Below are 20432 nucleotides of genomic sequence, written 5' to 3'. Positions count from 1 at the left end.
CCAATTTAACAGATCCTTGGTTAATAAAAGTATTCATTTTATTTAAAAAAAAATAAAGAAAAATGTACTGACCCCAAACTTTTAAATAGCCATTTATATTGTTACAAAAGATTTCTATGTTGAATAAATGCTGTTCTTTTTAGCTTTATATTAAAGAATCCTAAAAAAAAGTATTACAGTTCCCAACAAAATATTAAGCAGCGCAACAATAAATAGTATATATATTGTGTGTGTATATTAGAATGATTTCTGAAGGATCATGTGACACTGAAGACTAGAAAAGTTATTTTACATTGAAATAATATTACTGTTTTTTTTTTGTTGTTGTTTGTTTTTGTTTTTTTTTTGTTTTTTTTGGATCAAATAAATGCAGATGAGCATAAGAAACTTCTTTAAAAACATAAAATCTTACTGATCCCAAACCTTTGAAAATATTTTCTACACTAAATATTTTTTTATTATTATTATTTATTTATTATTATTATTATTATTATTATTATTATTATTATTTTGGTAATTTTAACTAACTTTTAGTTACAAAAAAGTAGTCAACAATAACAACACTGCAACTACTATATAATAAAACGGCAAAGGAAGGCTAGTTTTTAAAAGACAGAAGTCCTTTGGACAAGTCATTAGAGCCATGTTCTACCTAACTGACAACTTAAAGATTTTAAAAAGGTTTTTCTTCATGGTTTTCAAACTTGTTTTCTATTATTTTAATTAGGTTAAACTGGTTAAGTCATAGTATGACAACATTAGACAATATTAGTCTTTCAGTAATAACTCTTAAACTGGCAAAAGCCTACCTCTGGGAAGTGACATCATTTTGGTGGGAAAAGAACAGCACAAATGCGCCGATAACTATTAATTAGAAATATTTACAGTTATAAATGTTTTAAAATAAAAAGTCTCAAAGCGTGATAGTAGCATTTCTAGTCTGTTTAAAAGCTTTCTGTACTCTTTTATTTAAAAAAATGCTTAAATTACAACACAAAAATATTGATTTTAAGTTACAAAGTTCAAATAAGTACTATAACAATGATCCCGTGTCGTATTTATCAAGATCATAAACAAACAAAGTTAAAAGACAAATATTTAATATGTAAATATCTTTAAAGGCACAGCCTTATACGGTCTACAGCGCTAATGCCTACGCCCGTCATTTAATATGTTAATTAGAAGGGCGTGTCTTGCAGACACAGTAGCCAATGCGACTGTTACTGGAGGGCGGAGCGGACATGTCTTCATCTCCTCCCGTTTCCTTCGGATGGTGTTCTCTTCTCGGACTGGGCTGAAACCTGAGTCTCTACGGTAAGTTGAGACTAATAACCAGCCCGTTTCATCACCAGCGGATGGTAGGAGGGCAGCTGTGAGTTCATGAAATGTGTACCGGACAGTGCGCTTTATCCGAACGCTAGAAGCGCGACTATGGCCTATTATTTGTGTGACATTAGATAAAGGGAGTGCACCTTTGCGTCCGAGAGCATGGAGGTGACGTATGCTGCTTTACAGCATCTGCAGTTTGATGCGTAGAAACACTGCTGACGAATAAACATGGATTTACCTCGTCGTTTTCCGGACCCGGTTCTCAACCCATTGTTATTCGGTGAATCCGTGGCGGCGGCACCCATCAGTATGAATGAAGCGTGTGCGGCTGGGAGCGGGTCCGGCGCTATGGCAACCAGCGCGTTGAGAAACGATTTGGGCTCCAACATTCATGTGTTAAAAACACTGAACCTCCGCTTTCGCTGCTTCCTTTCCAAAGTCCACGAGCTAGAACGCAGAAATAAGTTACTGGAGATCCAGCTGCAGCACGCCCAGGAGCAGTCCCGCTACCGACTGCTGTTTTCCCGGGAGCAAGCGGTCCAGACGAACCTCGAGCTGCCTTATTCAAACGCACTGTGTCAGTCGGGACTCCCCGGTAAAATCTGGAGTTTCTCACACACGGCCCGATATGGAGGGCGGTTTGAGACTCATCAGGGGCCTGGAGTGTCCTGGACTCATCCCGAAGGTGTCGGGGTTCAGATTGACACCATCACACCTGAGCTCAGGGCCTTGTACAATGTTTTGGCCAAAGTCAAGCGTGAGAGAGACGAGTACAGGACAAGGTAAGTGTTTGTTTAAGCGTTTGTCTGTCAGTTTTCTTCTTAACCAAGAAACAATATTATATTGTTACTATGAAGCTCTGGCAACTTGATATTAGTTACCACTGTCATCTACTGTCATCCATTATCTGAAACAACATGAAAGCTTGTTACATTAATTGGAGATGCCATATTACTTTACAATGGTTTTAGAAAATAACTGAAGAAAAATAACTGTCTTATAGTAACTGGATATAGAGCCGTAAATGATTTGACCAGACTAAAATATTGAATAATAGCTATTATTTAATCTTTTGCTTAAATTATTCAGCTTTTTATATGTGACCCTGGACCACAAAACCAGTCATAAGTGTCAATTTTCCGAAATTGAGCTTTATACATCATCTGAAAGCTGAAAAAATAAGCTTTCCATCAATGTATGGTTTGTTAGGATAGAACAATATTTGGCCGAGATACAACTATTTCAGAATATGGAATCTGAGGTTGCAAAAAAAAATCAAAATATTGGGAAAATTGCCTTTAAAGTTATCCAAATTAACTTCTTTGCAGTGTATATTACTAATCAAAAATTAAGTTTTGATATATTTACAGTAGGAAATTTACAAAATATCTTAATGGAACATGATCTTTACTTAATTTCCTAATGATTTTTGGCATAAAAGAAAAACCTATCATTTTGACCCATACAGTGTATTTTTGGCTATTGCTACAAATATACCCCAGCGACTTAAGACTGGTTTTGTGGTCCAGGGGCACATATAACAGCCACTAATAGTATTGTAAACAATTCTCACTATTAACTAGTTACTTACTAGGATGCCTATGATTAACATATTGGCTGTTATTAGTACTTATAAAGCACCTGTTCTGCATGACCATATTCTACATCCCGAATCCTACCCATCAACTACTAACAACTACTAACTATTAATAAGCAACAAATTAGGAGTTTATTGAGGCAACAGCTGTAGTTAATGGTTTGATAATAGCGAGAACTGGACCTTAAAATAAAAAAATGTGACCAAGTAAAATAATAATAATAATAAGCTAAGACAAAATCACAGTCACAAAACAGCATAAAATGAATGTTATTATTATTACAATAATTTTTTGTTAGTATTCTCATTTTTTTTAATCTGCATACTCCCAACAGGGAATGTTCTTAGAACTTTGGTGAATGTAAGGTCTGGTTATCTGGTCAGTAATAATGTTTTCACATTTTAATTGAACGTTCATTAGCCATAATGTAAAAGTTGCTTCTTGCTCATTTCAAAAGTAACGTTCATATAATATTTGCAAACTGATAAATTGGAACATTCCCTTAATGTTTTCTTGCTAACGCTTTACAATAAGGTTTTATTAGTTAACATTAGTTAACTACTTTAGTTAACATGAAGTAAGAATGAACAGTACTTCTACAGCATTATTAATCTTAGTTAATGTTAATTTCAGCATTTACTAATGCATTATTACAATCACAAGTTGTGTTTGTTAACATTAGTTAATGCACTGTGAACTAACATGAACAAACAAAGAAAAACTGTATTTTATTATCATTAACAAAGATTAATAAATACTGTAATAAATGTATTGCTTTTTCATGTTAGTTAATACATTAACTAATGTTAACAAATGACACCTGATTGTAAAGTAAAACTATTTGCTTTAACATTCTCATAACCAAGACAAAACATAAAACATTTTTAAAAATATTTTGAACATTTAGAAAACATTGAAATAACAATTTCATATCCTTTTGTTTATGTTAGTAACATGTTGTTCTTAGAACATATTTTTGTTAGCTGGGTTGAGGTCATAAGTTTACATACATCTAGCAGAACCTGCAAGATGTTAATTTTACCAAAATAAAGAGATCATACAAATGCATGTTATTTTTTTGTTTAGTACTGACTTGAGTAAGACATTTCACATAAAAGGTGTTTACATATAGTCCACAAGAGAAATTAATAGTTCCATTTATAAAAATGACCCCGTTCAAAAGTTTTCATTGATTCTTAATACTAGGTGGTTACCTGGATGATCCACAGCTGCGTTTTTTGTTTCACAAGTCCTTTGTTTGTTCTGAACAGTTAAACTGCCCGCTGTTCTTCAGAAAATTCCTACAGGTCCCACAAATTCTTTGGTTTTTCAGCATTTTTGTGTAGTTGAACCCTTTTCCAACAATCACTGTATGATTCTGAGATCCATCTTTTGACACTGAGGACAAATGAGGGACTCATAGGCAACTATTACAGAAGGGTGCTTCAGAAGGAAACTGAATGCAATGCATTAAAAAAATTACACATCTTCATTCTGTTCAAAATTTTACACCCATGGCTCTTAATGCATCATTTTTCCTTCAACTTTAAACAAAATAGCCCTTCTCATTCTAAAAACAAAATCTTTGCCCCCTGTGTGTTCATAGTAAACAAGAGTGTGTGTTTCCTTTCTATTTTCTGTGACTGTCCCTGGGGCTTGTTTCTTTTCTTTTTTTTTCAGTGTCTTAACAGTAAGGCTCTATCAGTAACCCCTATGTGTTCTGCAGTGTCCTATTACAAAGTGTCAAGTTTGGATATGAAACCTGAGAAAGCAGGGGTGACATTTTATCTGACAGAAACCATTAGCTTTAGCTCTCCTCCAAATCTGTGCAAACCCATTCCATTCAACAGGAGCTGGTGTATCTGCCCTAAAACACTTGCTCTTTTTCTCTTTGGGGACTAATTGTTACAGATCCACCCAGTATACACTTCCACCCATTTTATGCAGGTTTGGTTCATGCATAAGGTATTTCCCCTGATTATATTCTGTCATTTGGTTCACTGGCTGATTCAGCCATTTGTTTTAGTCATCTGCAATAGGAATGTACCAATGCCTGTTGATTTAAAACGAGACATTTTCTATTCTTGCTGCTAAAGGATGGTTGATTTATGTTTCTGCTGCTGGGAAAGTGATGAACAAAACGTTTGTGCCAAATTCCCCGCACCAGACAGTGTGGGGGCTCATTCAGCATTGCTCAACACAAATGAGTTACTGTAACTTTAAGGCATTTCCGGTCATCTAGAAACCCCAGACTCACAATAACCCTGAGATGCTTTTGTGTTTCTCAGACTGTTCCTTTTGGCTGTGTTGCTATCTTAATTTGTGTCAGTGGCTCTGTTGTAATCATAATTTAATAGTCTGGATATAGAAGGCCCATTGAGGGTTTTCTCATCTGCCAGAACAGATGTAGACTGTCTGTGAGAAGTAGCGGACAAATGAGCCACACAGTGATTCATTTCCAGATCTCGAGCGAGCTGGAAACCCCACTTCATAAAGAGTGTCTGCATCCTTTGATTATTCAGTGCTTACAATAGCCATGCTGTTGAGAATGGGCTATTTTTGAGATAAATGATTGAGTAAATATTTATATGTTTGCCTGACTTTCCTTAAGTGGCCAACACAAAATGAACTACTTTTCTCTCCTGTCGTCTCATGTTTGTTTTGGCCATCAGATAGAGTGTCACAGTAGCAGCCGGTCAATTAGGATGGATGTTGGTGGTCTGTTATGTTAAATGCGATCTGAGACAGGTGGAAAGTGTGGCATCAGGCTCATATGCAAAGACTGTTTCCTAGGAAATCATTTAAGCAAATAAAAAACGGTTTATAAATTAGGCATATGTTTGGCTACAGGCTAAATGTTTTGGAGTAGCTTGTGTTCTTTAAAGTACAAAGTAACTTGGAGCCAAATTAAAAGGAACTGCAATTTGGTAATGTATTTGCACTTGCTGATTTTAATTGCATCTGGTTGTTTTTGCGTTTTGAGATTCTCAGGTCTTTAGGAATGGGATTTGTTCCTTGAGCACAGCATGCCAAAAACCATTATTGTCGACAGGGAAAAAAGACATTCAGCCCCGTTATTTTCCTGGATATCAAAACCACACAAAACCTATAAATCATCCCGATAGGGACTGACTGAATATTTTAGGGAGCTTAACATATCTAGAGAATGGAGTCATTCTGCCCCACCCCTTGGAGTGTCGTGCGAATTATTCGCCCATCCTCCCGTTCCATTGAAATTCTTTATCTGATTAATCCTTTGTGGGAATTCCACGGCTTTGGTTGAAATACAGGTTTATTAAGTTCTGGACTTCTGTGGAAGATGAATGTGTTTACTCTTGTATTGCGTTAGAAATTACCCCAAATAAACTGAGGACACTAGAAGTCTTTTGGTTTTGCATAACATCTTCATTGGCATGTGTTTGGATCGATTGTTAGATTTGATTGAGAAAACTGAGTTTTAAATCATATTTGTATATCCACAAATCATTTCAGTGTTGTTCTAGGAGACCGTTTATAATTTCTAAGCTCTAGCTTTATTATTAAACAGCGCATGCCAGATTTCTGTGAAATAAGCTCAAGCTGTAAACCTTTCCTAGCACAAAAGCCATGCATTCTGCAGATGACGTTTTATAACCACAGCAGACGCTGTCTGCTGACCCGTGTGAGTCGGGCTGTAAAGCCATGGCCGTAGACGTCTGTCCAGTTCTGGTCAGGGATGTTTGCAGGAGCTGCATGTGAGGTGATGTTTTGTGTGGGGGATCAATGGTGTGTGGACAGGAGGTAAGCTTGCAGCAAAGTGAGGTCATCCCTCCAGGGAATGATTCAGTAGTGCTGCCTCACTGGGCAGGAAATCAGTTCTGCCCCCCACTCATGCTGGGAGTCCAAAATCATGGGAACTAGAACATTCTGAACATTTTTACATTTCCAAGAAACTGGTATGATAAAAGAAAATACCACTTTCATTGTTACTTTTACTTCAACCTTTTTTTTTTTTTTTTTTGTAACTTTCAAATGGGGAATTTCAGATGTCTTATTTATTATTATTTATTTAAATGTTTATATTTATATGATAATTAATTATTTATTAACAATTATGTTATTTTATTGATTTTATTATGTAATTTGACACTATATGATATTACGTAATAATTGCAACTGAGTTGGCAAAAGATCTGCCAAGACCTACTTGGACTGAATGACTTCAAAAATATGATTCAGTGATTTTTACTTGAAAAATGCACCATGATTTACTCGTTCTCAAGCCATTATGGGTGTATATTAGTTCTTTCAGACGAATACAATTGGAGTTATATTAAAAAATGTCCAGGCTCTTCCAGGCTTTATAATGGCGGTGAATGGGTGTTGAGATTTTGAAGTCCAATAAAGTGCATCCATCCATCATAAAAAGTGCTCCACATGGCTCTGGGGGGTTAATAAAGGCCTTCTGAAGCTAAACGAGAGATTGGCGTTCCAGCAGATGACATAGGATGTAGGCAAACATGGTGATGAACATGGAAAACAAACACGGGAAAAAAAAAACACCGGTCATGAATTAGAATTACAAAATGAGAAAAACGCTGGAGGATTTCAGTAGGAGTCAATAGGAGACTGGTTTTCCTTTGCTGTAAACAAAACATAATTCTAGCAGAGCTAGCATATTTAGGGCCCTATGATTTCAGCATTTGATCGTTCCATTTTAGGAAAACTAGCGTCATATCATATACACACAGAAATGTAAATGCAACCCGTGAAAATAAAAGTCCGGTTTAACTTAAAGACATTGTGCTAGAAATATTTTACTACTATTACTACTACCACTACTACTACTAAAATTAAACAAACATTATTTTTTAAGGTATAATCTCACAACATTTCTTCCATGTTTTAATTTTAATAGTAAATTCCCCATTTATTTGCCAAAAAAAAAAGTTTGATTAATTAAAAGATAAATGAAATTAATGTTTTATGCCTTCATTTGACAACCAGAACATTTTAAATACACAACACAGAATTTCTAAGGGTAAAAAAAACTTTCATAAGCCTATTTTAAGAATAAATTTGAACAAATTAAGTATGCATTCAAATAATTAGACATGCTAAAACACAGAACTTGATAGCAATAAAACATGGTAAGAAAAAATAAAACATTTCATAAACATGTCATTTTCATTAAACCTTTATTAAATTGATGTGAAATTGTATAAGTTTCATGATTTTAATTAATTATACATGTTCTTTAATTAATAAAATTTAATTTACCATTAAAAAGGAGTTGAGAAAAATTAAAACAGAAAAAAATGCAATCCAGAAAAATTAAAACGGAAAAAACGGAATTTGAAAAAAAAAAAAACGGAATTTGGGAAAAAATAAAACGGATTTCATAGGGCCCTACATATTCTCACCGGAGCTTACACTATGTCTACCTCCTACTTCGTTCAAGAACACCACTTTCTTTTGTCATCACGTGCAACAGTTCGCGGAAGCTAGAGATTATACTTTAAAAGTTTTAAATAAGGATGTTTTTCCTACCTGATTTCGTGATGAAAGCGTACCTGTGGGAACTTTTTCTCAAGACACGAAATACATACCAATAAGTACATATCACTGCAGTTTCCAGCAGAAATGAACACTAGAGGTGGTAAAACGGCAAGCACTTGTAATCATTTTCATACACAGTTTTGATTACAGCTCCATATGTTTTGCTTTCCGCATGTAACAAGCTTGCTCAGTAGCTCAGCCAGCACGAAATAGGATGCGGAATCCTTGGGTACGAATCCTGTGAAAAACATGACTCACGATGAAAGAGCTGAAAGATGAGAGATCAAAAAACAAGCTAAAACGGCATGCTTATGATTGCGTTTTTACATCACATTCACATTTGTTCATATTATCAGATAGTTTAGGTGTAGTGCAGATGGTGCGTTATTTTAAAACGTCATGGAGCATTAGAGTTATAGCGCCACTCAATGGACAGAACTATGGTGACACGTACAAAACCAACGTCACATAAAATGTACCATATGTACGTTCATCTGTTTCGGTGAAAAACACATGCGCCATTTAGTGGACACTTCACATCAAATATGTCACGAAGCGTACATGGCGGTACATGTTTTGCATCTTGCAAAAATTTTCCATGGGTATGTTTTTGTCAGGTTATATTTTGCTTACACAAACGCATCAATTCCCTTCAGAAGGCCTTTATTAACCCCCTGGAGCCATGTGGAGTACTTTTTATGATGGATGGATGCCCTTTATCGGACTTCAAAAAATCAGCAGCCATTCACTGCTATTATAAAACGTGGATGATCCAGGACATTTTTAATATAACTTTGATTGTATTTGTCTGAAAGAAGAAAGTACACCTAGGATTTTTCATTTTTTGCTGAACTATCCTTTCAACAACCTTGTGAGTGTTTCTTTACTACACTGCAGTCAAATGCTGTTTTAGTTTCCACATATGTATAGAATAGACATTGTTTAGGTTGTGGTCACTCAGGACTGAGAAGCATGTTCTGTGACATCATGATGACATTCATAGATTAAAACGCTGATAATCCATGCAGTCTTTACCACAGCAGTGAAAATCAATGAGCTAATAATGCTAACAAATTATTCAGGCTTGCCAGTTCCCTGAAATATGTCAGTCTGCCTTTTTCTCCTGAGCTAGCAAGTTTTTCATGATGATGCACATGATTGACTTTCAAAAGATTTTATTTCCGTCAGATAGATTCAGCTGGTGCAGAGCTGTCAGTTATGTGGTAAATAGATGCATTTCTGAATGACTGTGTTATTGTGCAGACTTGTAAATTTCCAGTTGGTGTACAGAAGGATGGAGCAGTAGAGCCTTGCAGCCAGCCAAGGCATTATGCATTCAAAAACTGATCCTCAAAAGCCCCAGTGACGCAAATGCTTTAATAAAACCCTGGCTGTGCTATCTACTTTGGATATTGTCTGTTCCCATGTGAACAGAGTACTTATTACAGTAATAATACACTTCAAAAGAATATACTTAAGTGTGAGCTGAATATAGTTGTTTAGAGCACATAATTGCATGTTAATTGCAATGAAATGAAAATGTATTATAGGTTTAATATTAATTGAAATTAGCTGAACTTCAAAGTACTTTTGACCTACTTGAGATATGTAATTTTATAATTACCTCTATTGTCCTGGAGATATGGTCAAATTGTACTAATGAATATTCTGACGAGCAGTAATGGTATACCTTAATGCTTGTATTATGTTCAAATTCTGGGTATTTTTATATTGCGGGTCAAACTGACAGTAGCTGGACCTAATTTCAACAAAAATTAAAAAATGAATCCTGGGAAAACCAGTATTTCTGACAACTGCCCCACAACATAACACCATGTTGATGTTATTTCTATTGAAAGATTTAAAAGTAATGACACATTTGAAATTAAGTAAATTTAAATTTAGTACATTTTAAAATATATTACATTTATATGTAATATTGAATAACAGTTAAAATTATAACCATTTATGTCTATATAGACTCTCTGTGGCAGAGAAGGGAGGGGTTTAGATCTGTGTGTTCATATGTGTGTGATTCTTGAGAGCAGCTCTGAGTATCGATCTGAAATGCAGCTCGCTCTTCTTCTGCTGTCCGGGTGTGGACACAGATGTGCACTACTAAAGACCCATGGGACTGTCTGGAGATGGATCAATATGTAGGTCAACTTGGCACATATTGTGAGGATTTTCATTTAGCACTCTTTTTTTTAAATTAAAGTGTTCGTAACTGAATAAAAACGATTTACTTTTTAGCTAAACTATCTTTAGACATTTCAAGGCAATAATGTGCAGTATGCAGTATGTGGACATGAGTCTCACAAATATGATGCTCCTGAGTATTTTGGGTTGTCGCTATGCAGGTTATTTAGATGGTTGCACACCCTAAGAATCACTAATTAAATGTTATATACCCCTTTTTTTCTAGATAAATGTGACCCTGGACCACAAAATCAGTCATAAGTCAAATTGGTATATGTGTGGCAATAGCCAACAATACGTTGTATGGGTCAAAATGATCGATTTTTCTTTTATGCCAAAAATCATTAGGATATTAAGTAAAGATCATGTTCCATGAAGATATTTTGTAAAATTCCTACCGTAAATATATCAACTTAATTGTTGATTAGTAATAAGCATTGCTAAGAATTTCATTTGGACAACTTTAAAGGTGATTTTCTTTATATTTATATATATATATATATTTTTTTTTTTTTTTGCATCCTCAGATTCCAGATTTTCAAATAGTTGTATCTCGACCAAATTTTGTCCTATCCTAAACCATACATCAATGGAAAGCTTATTTATTCAGCTTTCAAATTTCAAAAAATTTACCCATATGGCTGGTTTTGTGGTTCGGGGTCCCATATATAACTAACTTTAATTAATTTCTTGTTGTTTATCAGCCCAGAGATAATAATGTTTGTTTTTTTAACACATCTGAATTAATTTAGCTTATAGTTCAAAGCGTTTTTAAGGACAGAAGGACATTGCCAAGAGCTGATTTTGGCACAGGAAACAGACTAATGTTCCATCACGCAAATGAAATGGAGTGTGCAGTCTGACAGCTTTTATTTTGTGTTAAGCCAAAAATATTACATATTCACAGCAGTATTTGTGCATGTACAGACGTTATAGGATTCTTTTGTTCTGTAAAATGTTTGAGTTAAACTTCATTTAAGGAACTGTGAGGTCTAAAACAGACCTGGCATTTATTTTATTTAAAAATGAAAGCACAGGTTTATTTTGAAATTTATTTAAGTGATTTAGCTACAGCTTTACAACTCAGTACTGAAAGATTTTATCCCATTGCATTGATTGCCCTTGCAAGAATGTTGTATGAAAATCAGAGAAGCCAGATTATATTTAAGTAACGTATATTTCTTTTAGCATTGTTTTAGCAAATTGTATAATTACACTATTATTGTAATTTCACTTTTACCATCCCCCAACCTCGTTTTGACTTTCTGAGTCATTTATGGATTTATTGATCAGTAGCAATTCCAGTGAATTCCATTGTTTTAAAATGGCTGATAAACCACTTGAACGCTTATAGTGAATCTGAGAAATCAAAGTGGAGTTTAGAGATCAGTGTTTCAAGTTAAAGTGTAGGAAACAAGCTTAATGTGCTGCTGCATGTGGCTTTGCGTGAACAGAATGTGGCACATTCCTCAACAACACTGGTCAAAGAACAGACATATATAGAAAGCAAAGGTGATCATTTACATGCCTTACATACCACTAACCTCATGATTACAAGAAACACCAGTCGGCACTAAGCCACTTTCTACAATTTTTTTTTCTTGAAATAACAGAGAGCTTATTGGATTACAAAATCACACACTGAGAAAACTATGCAAGGGAGTTAAAGACATCTTAGTCATGTCAGCTACCCAAAAAAGCTTTTATAACACAAGCTATTTCAAACACTGTTTGCTAATTCTCATTTTCAGTCATTTTCATATTTAATTTTTCAACAACATGAAAATTGTAAAATGAGATGTGAAATGTGAGAATAGTTCAGATTTTAAGAAGAGGTCACTTACATACTTCATATACCAGCTACATTATGGCCTGCATAGGCTTATCTACCTTTTGCCACCGTCTCTGTCTGCCAAATATGTTAAGGAGGCATTAGTGGGTCATAGGTCATGTCATCCTCTGTCTTCTAGGTTACTTCCCTCCCCCATCTACTGAGAAATGGCATGCATTTTTGAGTATATATTGTTCAGCCCCCATATATATGTATATATATATATATATATATATATATAAAAATATATATATATATATATATATATATATACAGAACTGGTGCTAACTGCTGTCCCACAACCAAAAACGCATTTAAAAAGCATTTAAGTATTTAAATCTAAGATGTTATCTTTTGAATCCTTTTATTATGTATTAAAACCCAGAATAATATAATTTAAATATCAGTAAGTTTAATATATATAGTATATATTAATATATATAATATATATAATATATATAGGAGGTGGCTGTCCCTAACCCTAACCCCTCAATTTCAGATTATGAAAATGATATTGAAATTTTATTCCATTGTTGTTTTTTAAAATGTCTTATTGATTTTTTTTTTTTTAAGTTAAGTAAAAAACATATTTATTTTATATTTTCTTTGTTAATTACGAAACTTTATGTAAAAAATGTGTCCTGCATTTTCATGTCACTACCGAAACAGTGTGTGTTTTAGTCCATTGGCTAAGATTGATTTTAACTACACCCCTACATTTATGATCAGGAAATATTTATGTGTCACTTTCTTTCATAGCTACAGGGTGAGTAGATATGCATATAATTTTGAGGTAAATGTGTTCAAAAGTATGACAGTTCTGTCTGTACCGAACACTATTTTTCGATAATGAAACACTTTTTTTTGGGGAGTTATTCCATAACGTTTAGTTTTAATATGTATACCACTGTTTAGAACTGTGCTAGCTAACCATGTGCTGATTAGCTTCTTTAAGCTAGGTTCAAAAGTATCTAAAATTGTCACTACTGAAACATTTGGTGACCATCTTTGTTTTTTTGGGTGTTATCCCATGAAATTGTCACTACCGTAACAGTCACGAGCGAAACGTCATCATTGTTTCGATAGTGATGAAGTAGAACAAATGATCCTTTATTTGGGGGAAATAAACACATTTTTTGTACATTTATGCAAATTTTTAGTATTTTAGTATGTTTTAGTATCTGTAATGTGATGTGGTCGCTACCAAAACATTACAAAAATATACTGTCACTATTGAAACATGGGATGTTTTGTCAAAAATATAGTATACTGAATTATCAACTAAGATGTTATGCTAGTGTGTGGTTCAATGTATATTCAAACTAATGAATCCTTAAGTTTGAAATCAGTATGATCAACTTTTTGACTTTTACAAAGAAAAATTGGATTCAAAATACAACAAATCTCATTAATCACACTTGAAATGTTGTTAAAATGTAATTGTTATTGATTTATCTCTGAAAACATTTTAATAAAACAGAAAAAAATATATATTTACAAAGAAGACGTAAGCAAAATCTTAATAGACCAATATAACCCCTCATATTAAATTATATATTACTGTGTTTCAGTAGTGGCAAATTTGAGGAGAGGACAAATATTCCAAAACTTTCTGAAAATACAATATGAGAATTACCTGCACAGTTACTAGAAATGTGTACCTTGGATATTATACAATTTGCATACATACAAAATTTGTGGAAAAACTTTTTTTCAAGACGTTTCCAACTTTGACTTTAAACCAATTGTGTAGAATGGCCCATATTTAAAAGTTTGTGGTTTGTGTGAGATTTTTAAATGATTTTGAATGAAGTCTAAGCTAGACAATATATTGTCTCCTTGCACTGAGGCATTTCAGAGGTGGTGGACAAATGGGACAATGGGTGTGTCTCTACATAATGCTTTTAAGGTCTTCACAGGTGCTATGATAATCCTCTCACAACCACCTCGTGTTATCACTCTCTGCCCTATTCACTTGTACACTTTTGAAGCTGTACACAATGCTACTCACTCTTTGAAACATTGGCAGAAGTCATTTGAACTCTCCCATAACCTGAACAATGTGTATTAATATCGACTGGCCTGATCTCACACAATGGGAGAAGTCACAGCAGTGTGTACAGAGATGGCTTATGGTGAATAACAAAGAATGCAGCTCTTCATATTGTGGTGTGTCTCATCTTTCTTTTCCTAAATAGCGGTTCATTAAAAAGTTTTAATCCTGTGCCTATTTTTGACCAGGTGAGTGTTCAAAAGCTTGCTATGTATGCTATGTTTCTTCCTATGCCATTGTCCACACTGCCTTATTTTGCACAGAGTTTCCGTTTGTATTGTGTCCAGTGCCTTTTGAATGAAATGAAAGCTCTCGTGTGCAGTCTGTGCTGCAGCAAAGGAAATGAGAGGAGTCTGATTCTCATGACCTTGGGCTGTTGTCTAGTCAGCTCCACTAGATCCCACTGACATTCAGAGAGTACCTGTACTGTCTGATCTGCCGGATCCATGATGTGTCTCCACCCTTGTGTATTTACCCTGTAGGGATCTGGATTTTCAGCTCTTATCAACCTGTAGCACTTTCACTCTTGTACCCTGAGAACTTTCTCTGCTCCTCTTGAAGATCCACAGCCTCCACATGCTTTTCATGCCTGGCCAACAGGTCAGCTTAAAATAACAAGTGCAACTCTTTGTACCGAACAGATGATCTTTTCTGGATCTTGTCGTGTTGAGTCAGCGCTTGCCCCTCTTGGCAGGTGTCTTCATGTCTGGACCCAGTCAGACTGTCAGACAATGCAAGTGGAAAACAAATGGAGTCTGTAATCCCTTGAGCATGCAAGAAATGAAAGGATAAGGAGCTTATAAAACAAGAGAATCTGTCATCCTTTAATCCAGACAATGAGGAATCTCACTGCGTAACTGACTACAGAATCAGACACGGGGAATCCCAAAGCATGTTGCATAGACAGGTGGTTATTTAACCCTCTGATGGATGAATGATTAAATCATAAGGAGAAATATATTATATAGTATTGTTTATTTTTACTTTTTAGAATTTTTTTTTTAATATTCATTCAAGAGATATTAATAGTTTGAGCGGAATAGAAATTGAAAAAATATACATAGAAAAATGTTTGTCTTTACTGAGACCTTCTCATATGGAGAATCATTCAGAAATGATGCTGACACAAAACCTGCTTCATTTTGATACAGACAAAATACTGATAAACTGCTGTTCAGTATGCAAGTCAGATGTTGATTGATTCACCTCGGTGAATGAATCATTGTTCTGATTCAGACTGGTAACTGAATGATTCATTTTAAAAACTAGTTTACACATTGCTTGCACTGCATGTTTTTCACTTAAAACCAGCACACAGGATTCTACTGTGTTTGTGAATTAAAGACTGTTGACCTCTGATAATGCTATAGTTTACCCAATAAAAATTAAATTCTGTCATTAATTACTCGCTTTTTTGTCATTTCAAACCCATAAGACTTTTGTTCATCTTCGGAACACAAATTAGGATATTTTTGATGAAATCCAAGAGTTTTCTGACCCTGCATAGACAGCAACACAACTGACACGTTCAAGGCCCAGAAAGGTAGTAAGGACATCATAAAAAAAGTCCATGTGACATCACTGGTTCAATCGTAACTTTATGAAGATACAAGAATACTTTTTGTGCGCAAAGAAAACAAAAATAATAACTTTATTCAACTATTTCTTCTCTTCCATTTTTATTTATGCATGTTAGGCAAGTGCAACTCAATATTAAAATATTGTTTTGCAGTGCAGTCTTATTTGACTTTTTAGTCTTTTGGAACACACTTCAAACTCACAGTTTGGTCAGGTAAATGTGATTTCTTTTGGCAATGTAACTGTGACGCTATTGATTCCCTTTTTTAATCATACTTACCCTAAACTTTTGAATGGTAATGTATCACCATTAATCAGCAAAAACTGAATTTTCAACAAGAATAAAAATAAGAAAAGTTTCTTAAGCAGCAAATCAGCATATTAAAACAATTTCTTAAAGAGCAGGTCATATGATATTTTAAAGTGTCCTAATATTGAGTCCCCTACAACAGGTTTAAATGCATCTAAGGTCAAAAAACATTGTAATTTTCTCAGAATATACATTTATACAGTGATTTCGAAATGATTCATTCAATCAGTTTGGAGCGTAAACCCCTCCCTTCCATAAGCCTGCTCTGCTCAGATTGGTCAGCTGGCCAAGTCTGTTGTGATTGGCACAACAAGTAAGCTCAGCTACCATCTGTGTTGCCAAGTCCGCGGTTGTTTTTGATGTTTGCGGTTGAAGCAACCCCAGCTCTGGCCCGCGAGATCCATTTTCCTGCCGAGTTCAGCTGCAACCCTAATCAAACACACCTGAGTATTTTAAGATCTTTAGGATCGCTAGAAAGTTACAGGCAGGTGAGTTTGATTAAGGTTGGAGCTAAACTCTGCAGGAAAATGTATCTCGCGAGCCAGAGTTGAGAACCCCTGCCCAATAATGACATATGTAGCCCCTGGAATGCAAATTTACCCGACAAAAAATGTGTAATTTACACCCCGGAACGTTTTTTAACGGGGACCCCCCTCGAAATGCAACTGGGCTAGTTTAGGGCTAGTTTTGAGTAGCGATTGGGCAGGTTTTGTTGTGAAAACCTGGCTACCATTGACAAAGTATGCACCAAAACAATAATTGCTCTAATCAGTTCTTAAAATAATGACATAAAATCATTTTGATTAACACTTATGCAAGCGAATCGTGCCCACAGCTAACGTTTAGCTGCTAAACTGTAAACACTTCACAAAACAATAACGGTGGATATGTTAGCCGAGTGCTAATGTGACTAAATCATGAAATAATACCGTTTGTAAACCAAAATATGCTTATGTTCTTTATTATTAAATGAAGTACATCAGTACATTCTTAGGAAATAGTGGGTTCACAGCAAATTATCAGAACTACTTCAGTAAGACAGTAAGTCTTCTTTCAAAATCATTTAAAATTGTAATTATTCTAAATTTAGGATTATTTGTTTATCGCATGGCACCTTTACTTTTACACCCTGACACGTTATAGATTCCCAGTTCCCAGCAAAAATAAAACAGCTCAGTAATTTACCTCAAACATTTCTCCTACAAAAAGTTAAGCTTTTGTTTGCATTTTCTTCAATGCACTACAGTCTCCATAGTGATTTTAAGGGAGCTTGTTCGTGTCTTCATGGAGTTTTAAAGGTCTCCGGAAGACTCTTAGTGGTCAGTGGTAGTGAAGTGTTTTTCTCCAGGCTCCTTTGAATACTGTAGATGTAACTGAACATGCTGTGCCTTTGATGCTCTTTACATACGTAGGATTTTTATGCAGTTGTATTGAATGACTGGTGAAATGAAACACTTTTAATAACTTTCATCCTCTTCTGAGCAATCATAATTGAATTGACTCCAGATCATGACTTTATGACATGCTGTGTACATTCATTCCAAGTACAATCAATACCCATGTGGGCTGTTATTTTGTTCCAGATGGGAGGAGGAGGTGTCTAAACGTCAGCAGATGGAGTCTTTGGTGGAGACATTGCAGGAGGTGAGATTTCAGACCTATTCTATTGTGACTGTTGATGTTTGACATCCATACAGATGCACTGTTGCATGGCTAGTTGTAATACTAGTGCAAAGAAGAAAATCCCCCACCCACACTGTAAAAAAATATTCTCAGACCAAGCAAATAATCCTAAAAAAGCAACCAAAGATTTGCTTGATTACTGTAGTTGTGTAACATGGAAACTTGTCATTAAGTCCAGTCAAAACATTTCATTAAAATAATTAAGTAAACAATTCAGCTAAAAAAAAACATGCAAACTATTGCTTTCGTTTTCACTCCTCATATTTTCAGCACACAGCGAAACTTACTAAATGCTGTCTGTTACAGACTGTTCAGTCATCTGAAGCTGTTCAGGGAGAACTGAATGAGAGGATGGAACGTCTTAAAACAGAGTTGGTGGTCTTCAAAAGCCTCATGCCTCATGATGTAAGTTTGCTGCCACATCCACTGATAGCTTCTACACACAGCTGATGGCACAAAACATGCAAATATACATTTTCAACAGAACCTTATTTAAAACAGGGAAACAAAAGCATCATTTGACTGCACCTGTGAGGGATAATAAAGATTACAGGATTGCCTTTCAGGGAAATAAAGATGAACCCATAGGTAAATTTCTCTGGCATTAGGCTGAATATATACCTATAGATCTGTGTGGGCAAATAAACAGTGAATAAGTCGGTCCTCTGGCCCTGGAACAGATGCATATTGTTCTCTCATGCTGAGTAGATGTTGCTCAGTACAAGTTATAAAGCACAGCTGACTGTTGCCTTCCTGGATATGTTCCTCACACGGTTGCAAGCAGTTCAAAAGAAGCTGTACCATCTGTTGCGGCCAAATTAGCCTAGTGTATTTATTTAGGCTTACTAACCCATAAAAAAACTTGTAGTGCTGTTTATGCACAGTTTTCTGTAACATAATTAGGGCAACTTAATATAGCATTATATTTTAGACAACTTTGCGTTATATTTTAGACAATTTTGTTTGTATTCTATTCTATGGCTGTCTAGCTATAGAACAGAACAGAATAAAATAGAATAGAATAGAATAGAATAGAATATACAATGATGTTGTTGTTAAGAAAAACTAAAAGTATTTAAAAGTGTTTTTGGTAATTGAAATAAAGCTAAAAAATAAAATATAATTATTAGATAAAAACTTAAACTTAAATGATATTTGAAATATTGCTTTGGCGACTAAATAAAAAATAAATAAATAAATAAATAAAAGAAGTAAAAAAAAAAAAAAGTAAAATGTTAAAAGTTACAGAAAATTATAAAAATCAAAACCATAAAAATCAAAAGCTAATTTACAATATTAATAAATATTATAATAGTATATAAACAATACCGATTTATATATTGTAATATATTTTCTTTATACTGTCAATGCTATGCATGCTTTTATAATTTAATATTAAGGGAGATGATTAATGTATAGAATATTTGCATTTTCTATTGCTTAAAGGGATAGTTCACCCAAAAACGAAAATTACTCCATGATTTATACACCCTCAAGCCATCCTAGGTATATATGACTTTCTTCTTTCAGACGAATACAATTGGAGTTATATTAAAAAATGTCCAAGCTTTATAAGGTCAGTGAATGGGTGTTGAGATTTTGAAGTCCAATAAAGTGCATCCATCCATCATAAAAAGTACTACATCCTACATCATCCACTGGAATATTATTATTCTTACACAAACGCATTGATTCACTTCAGAAGGCCTTTATTAACCCCCCGGAGCTGTGTGGAGTACTTTTTATGATGGATGGATGCACTTTATTGGACTTTAAAATCTCAGTGCCCATTCACTGCCATTGTAAAGCTTGGATAAGGCAGGACATTTTTTTAATATAACTATAAGGATGAGTAAATCATGGGGTAATTTTCTTTTCTGAGTGAACTATCCCTTTAAGTATACTGTGGTATTGTCATAGAGCAAGGGAGATCAACTTTTCTGTTCCAGTTTACTACTGCATAAATCGCTGGACAACAGTTTAAGTCTGAAATATGTTTTATTCCCATCTCATGTATTCTTGTATAGGAAGTGTCTGACTTGGACACTAAAATCCAGGAGAAAGCCATGAAGGTTGATATGGACATCTGCAGACGCATTGATATCACAGCCAAGCTGTGTGACGTGGCACAGCAGAGAACATCGGAAGACATGAGCAAGATACTGCACGGCAGCCCATCCAGAGCTCCTCCTGAACAGAAGGGGGTACGGAAACTTACACTCTCAATAGATTCTAATAACATCATCCATCCCTTCTACTGGAACAGTGCTCCAGTAATGATGCACAGCTTCAGATAACAGATTTACATTTGAG

General features: G+C 34.8%; 1 protein-coding gene across 2 annotated transcripts in view; it reads left to right on the top strand.

The window, feature by feature from the left end:
* Positions 1–1255: 1255 nt before the first annotated feature.
* Positions 1256–20432, top strand: part of iffo2a (intermediate filament family orphan 2a) — a 28778-nt gene continuing 9601 nt past the window's right edge. For both annotated transcript variants that reach the window (XM_051097020.1, XM_051097019.1), the window contains exons 1-4: positions 1256–2111; positions 18020–18080; positions 18426–18524; positions 20147–20323. In XM_051097020.1, coding sequence (XP_050952977.1) covers positions 1558–2111; positions 18020–18080; positions 18426–18524; positions 20147–20323 — 891 coding nt within the window. In that variant the 5' untranslated portion in view covers positions 1256–1557. The remainder of the gene's footprint in view (positions 2112–18019; positions 18081–18425; positions 18525–20146; positions 20324–20432) is intronic.

The sequence above is a fragment of the Labeo rohita genome, chromosome 23 (assembly GCF_022985175.1).
Source record: "Labeo rohita strain BAU-BD-2019 chromosome 23, IGBB_LRoh.1.0, whole genome shotgun sequence".
In the NCBI taxonomy this organism is placed as follows: Eukaryota; Metazoa; Chordata; class Actinopteri; order Cypriniformes; family Cyprinidae; genus Labeo; species Labeo rohita.
Note: the sequence above shows the minus strand (reverse complement) of the source record. Positions and strands in the feature narration are given on the sequence as shown.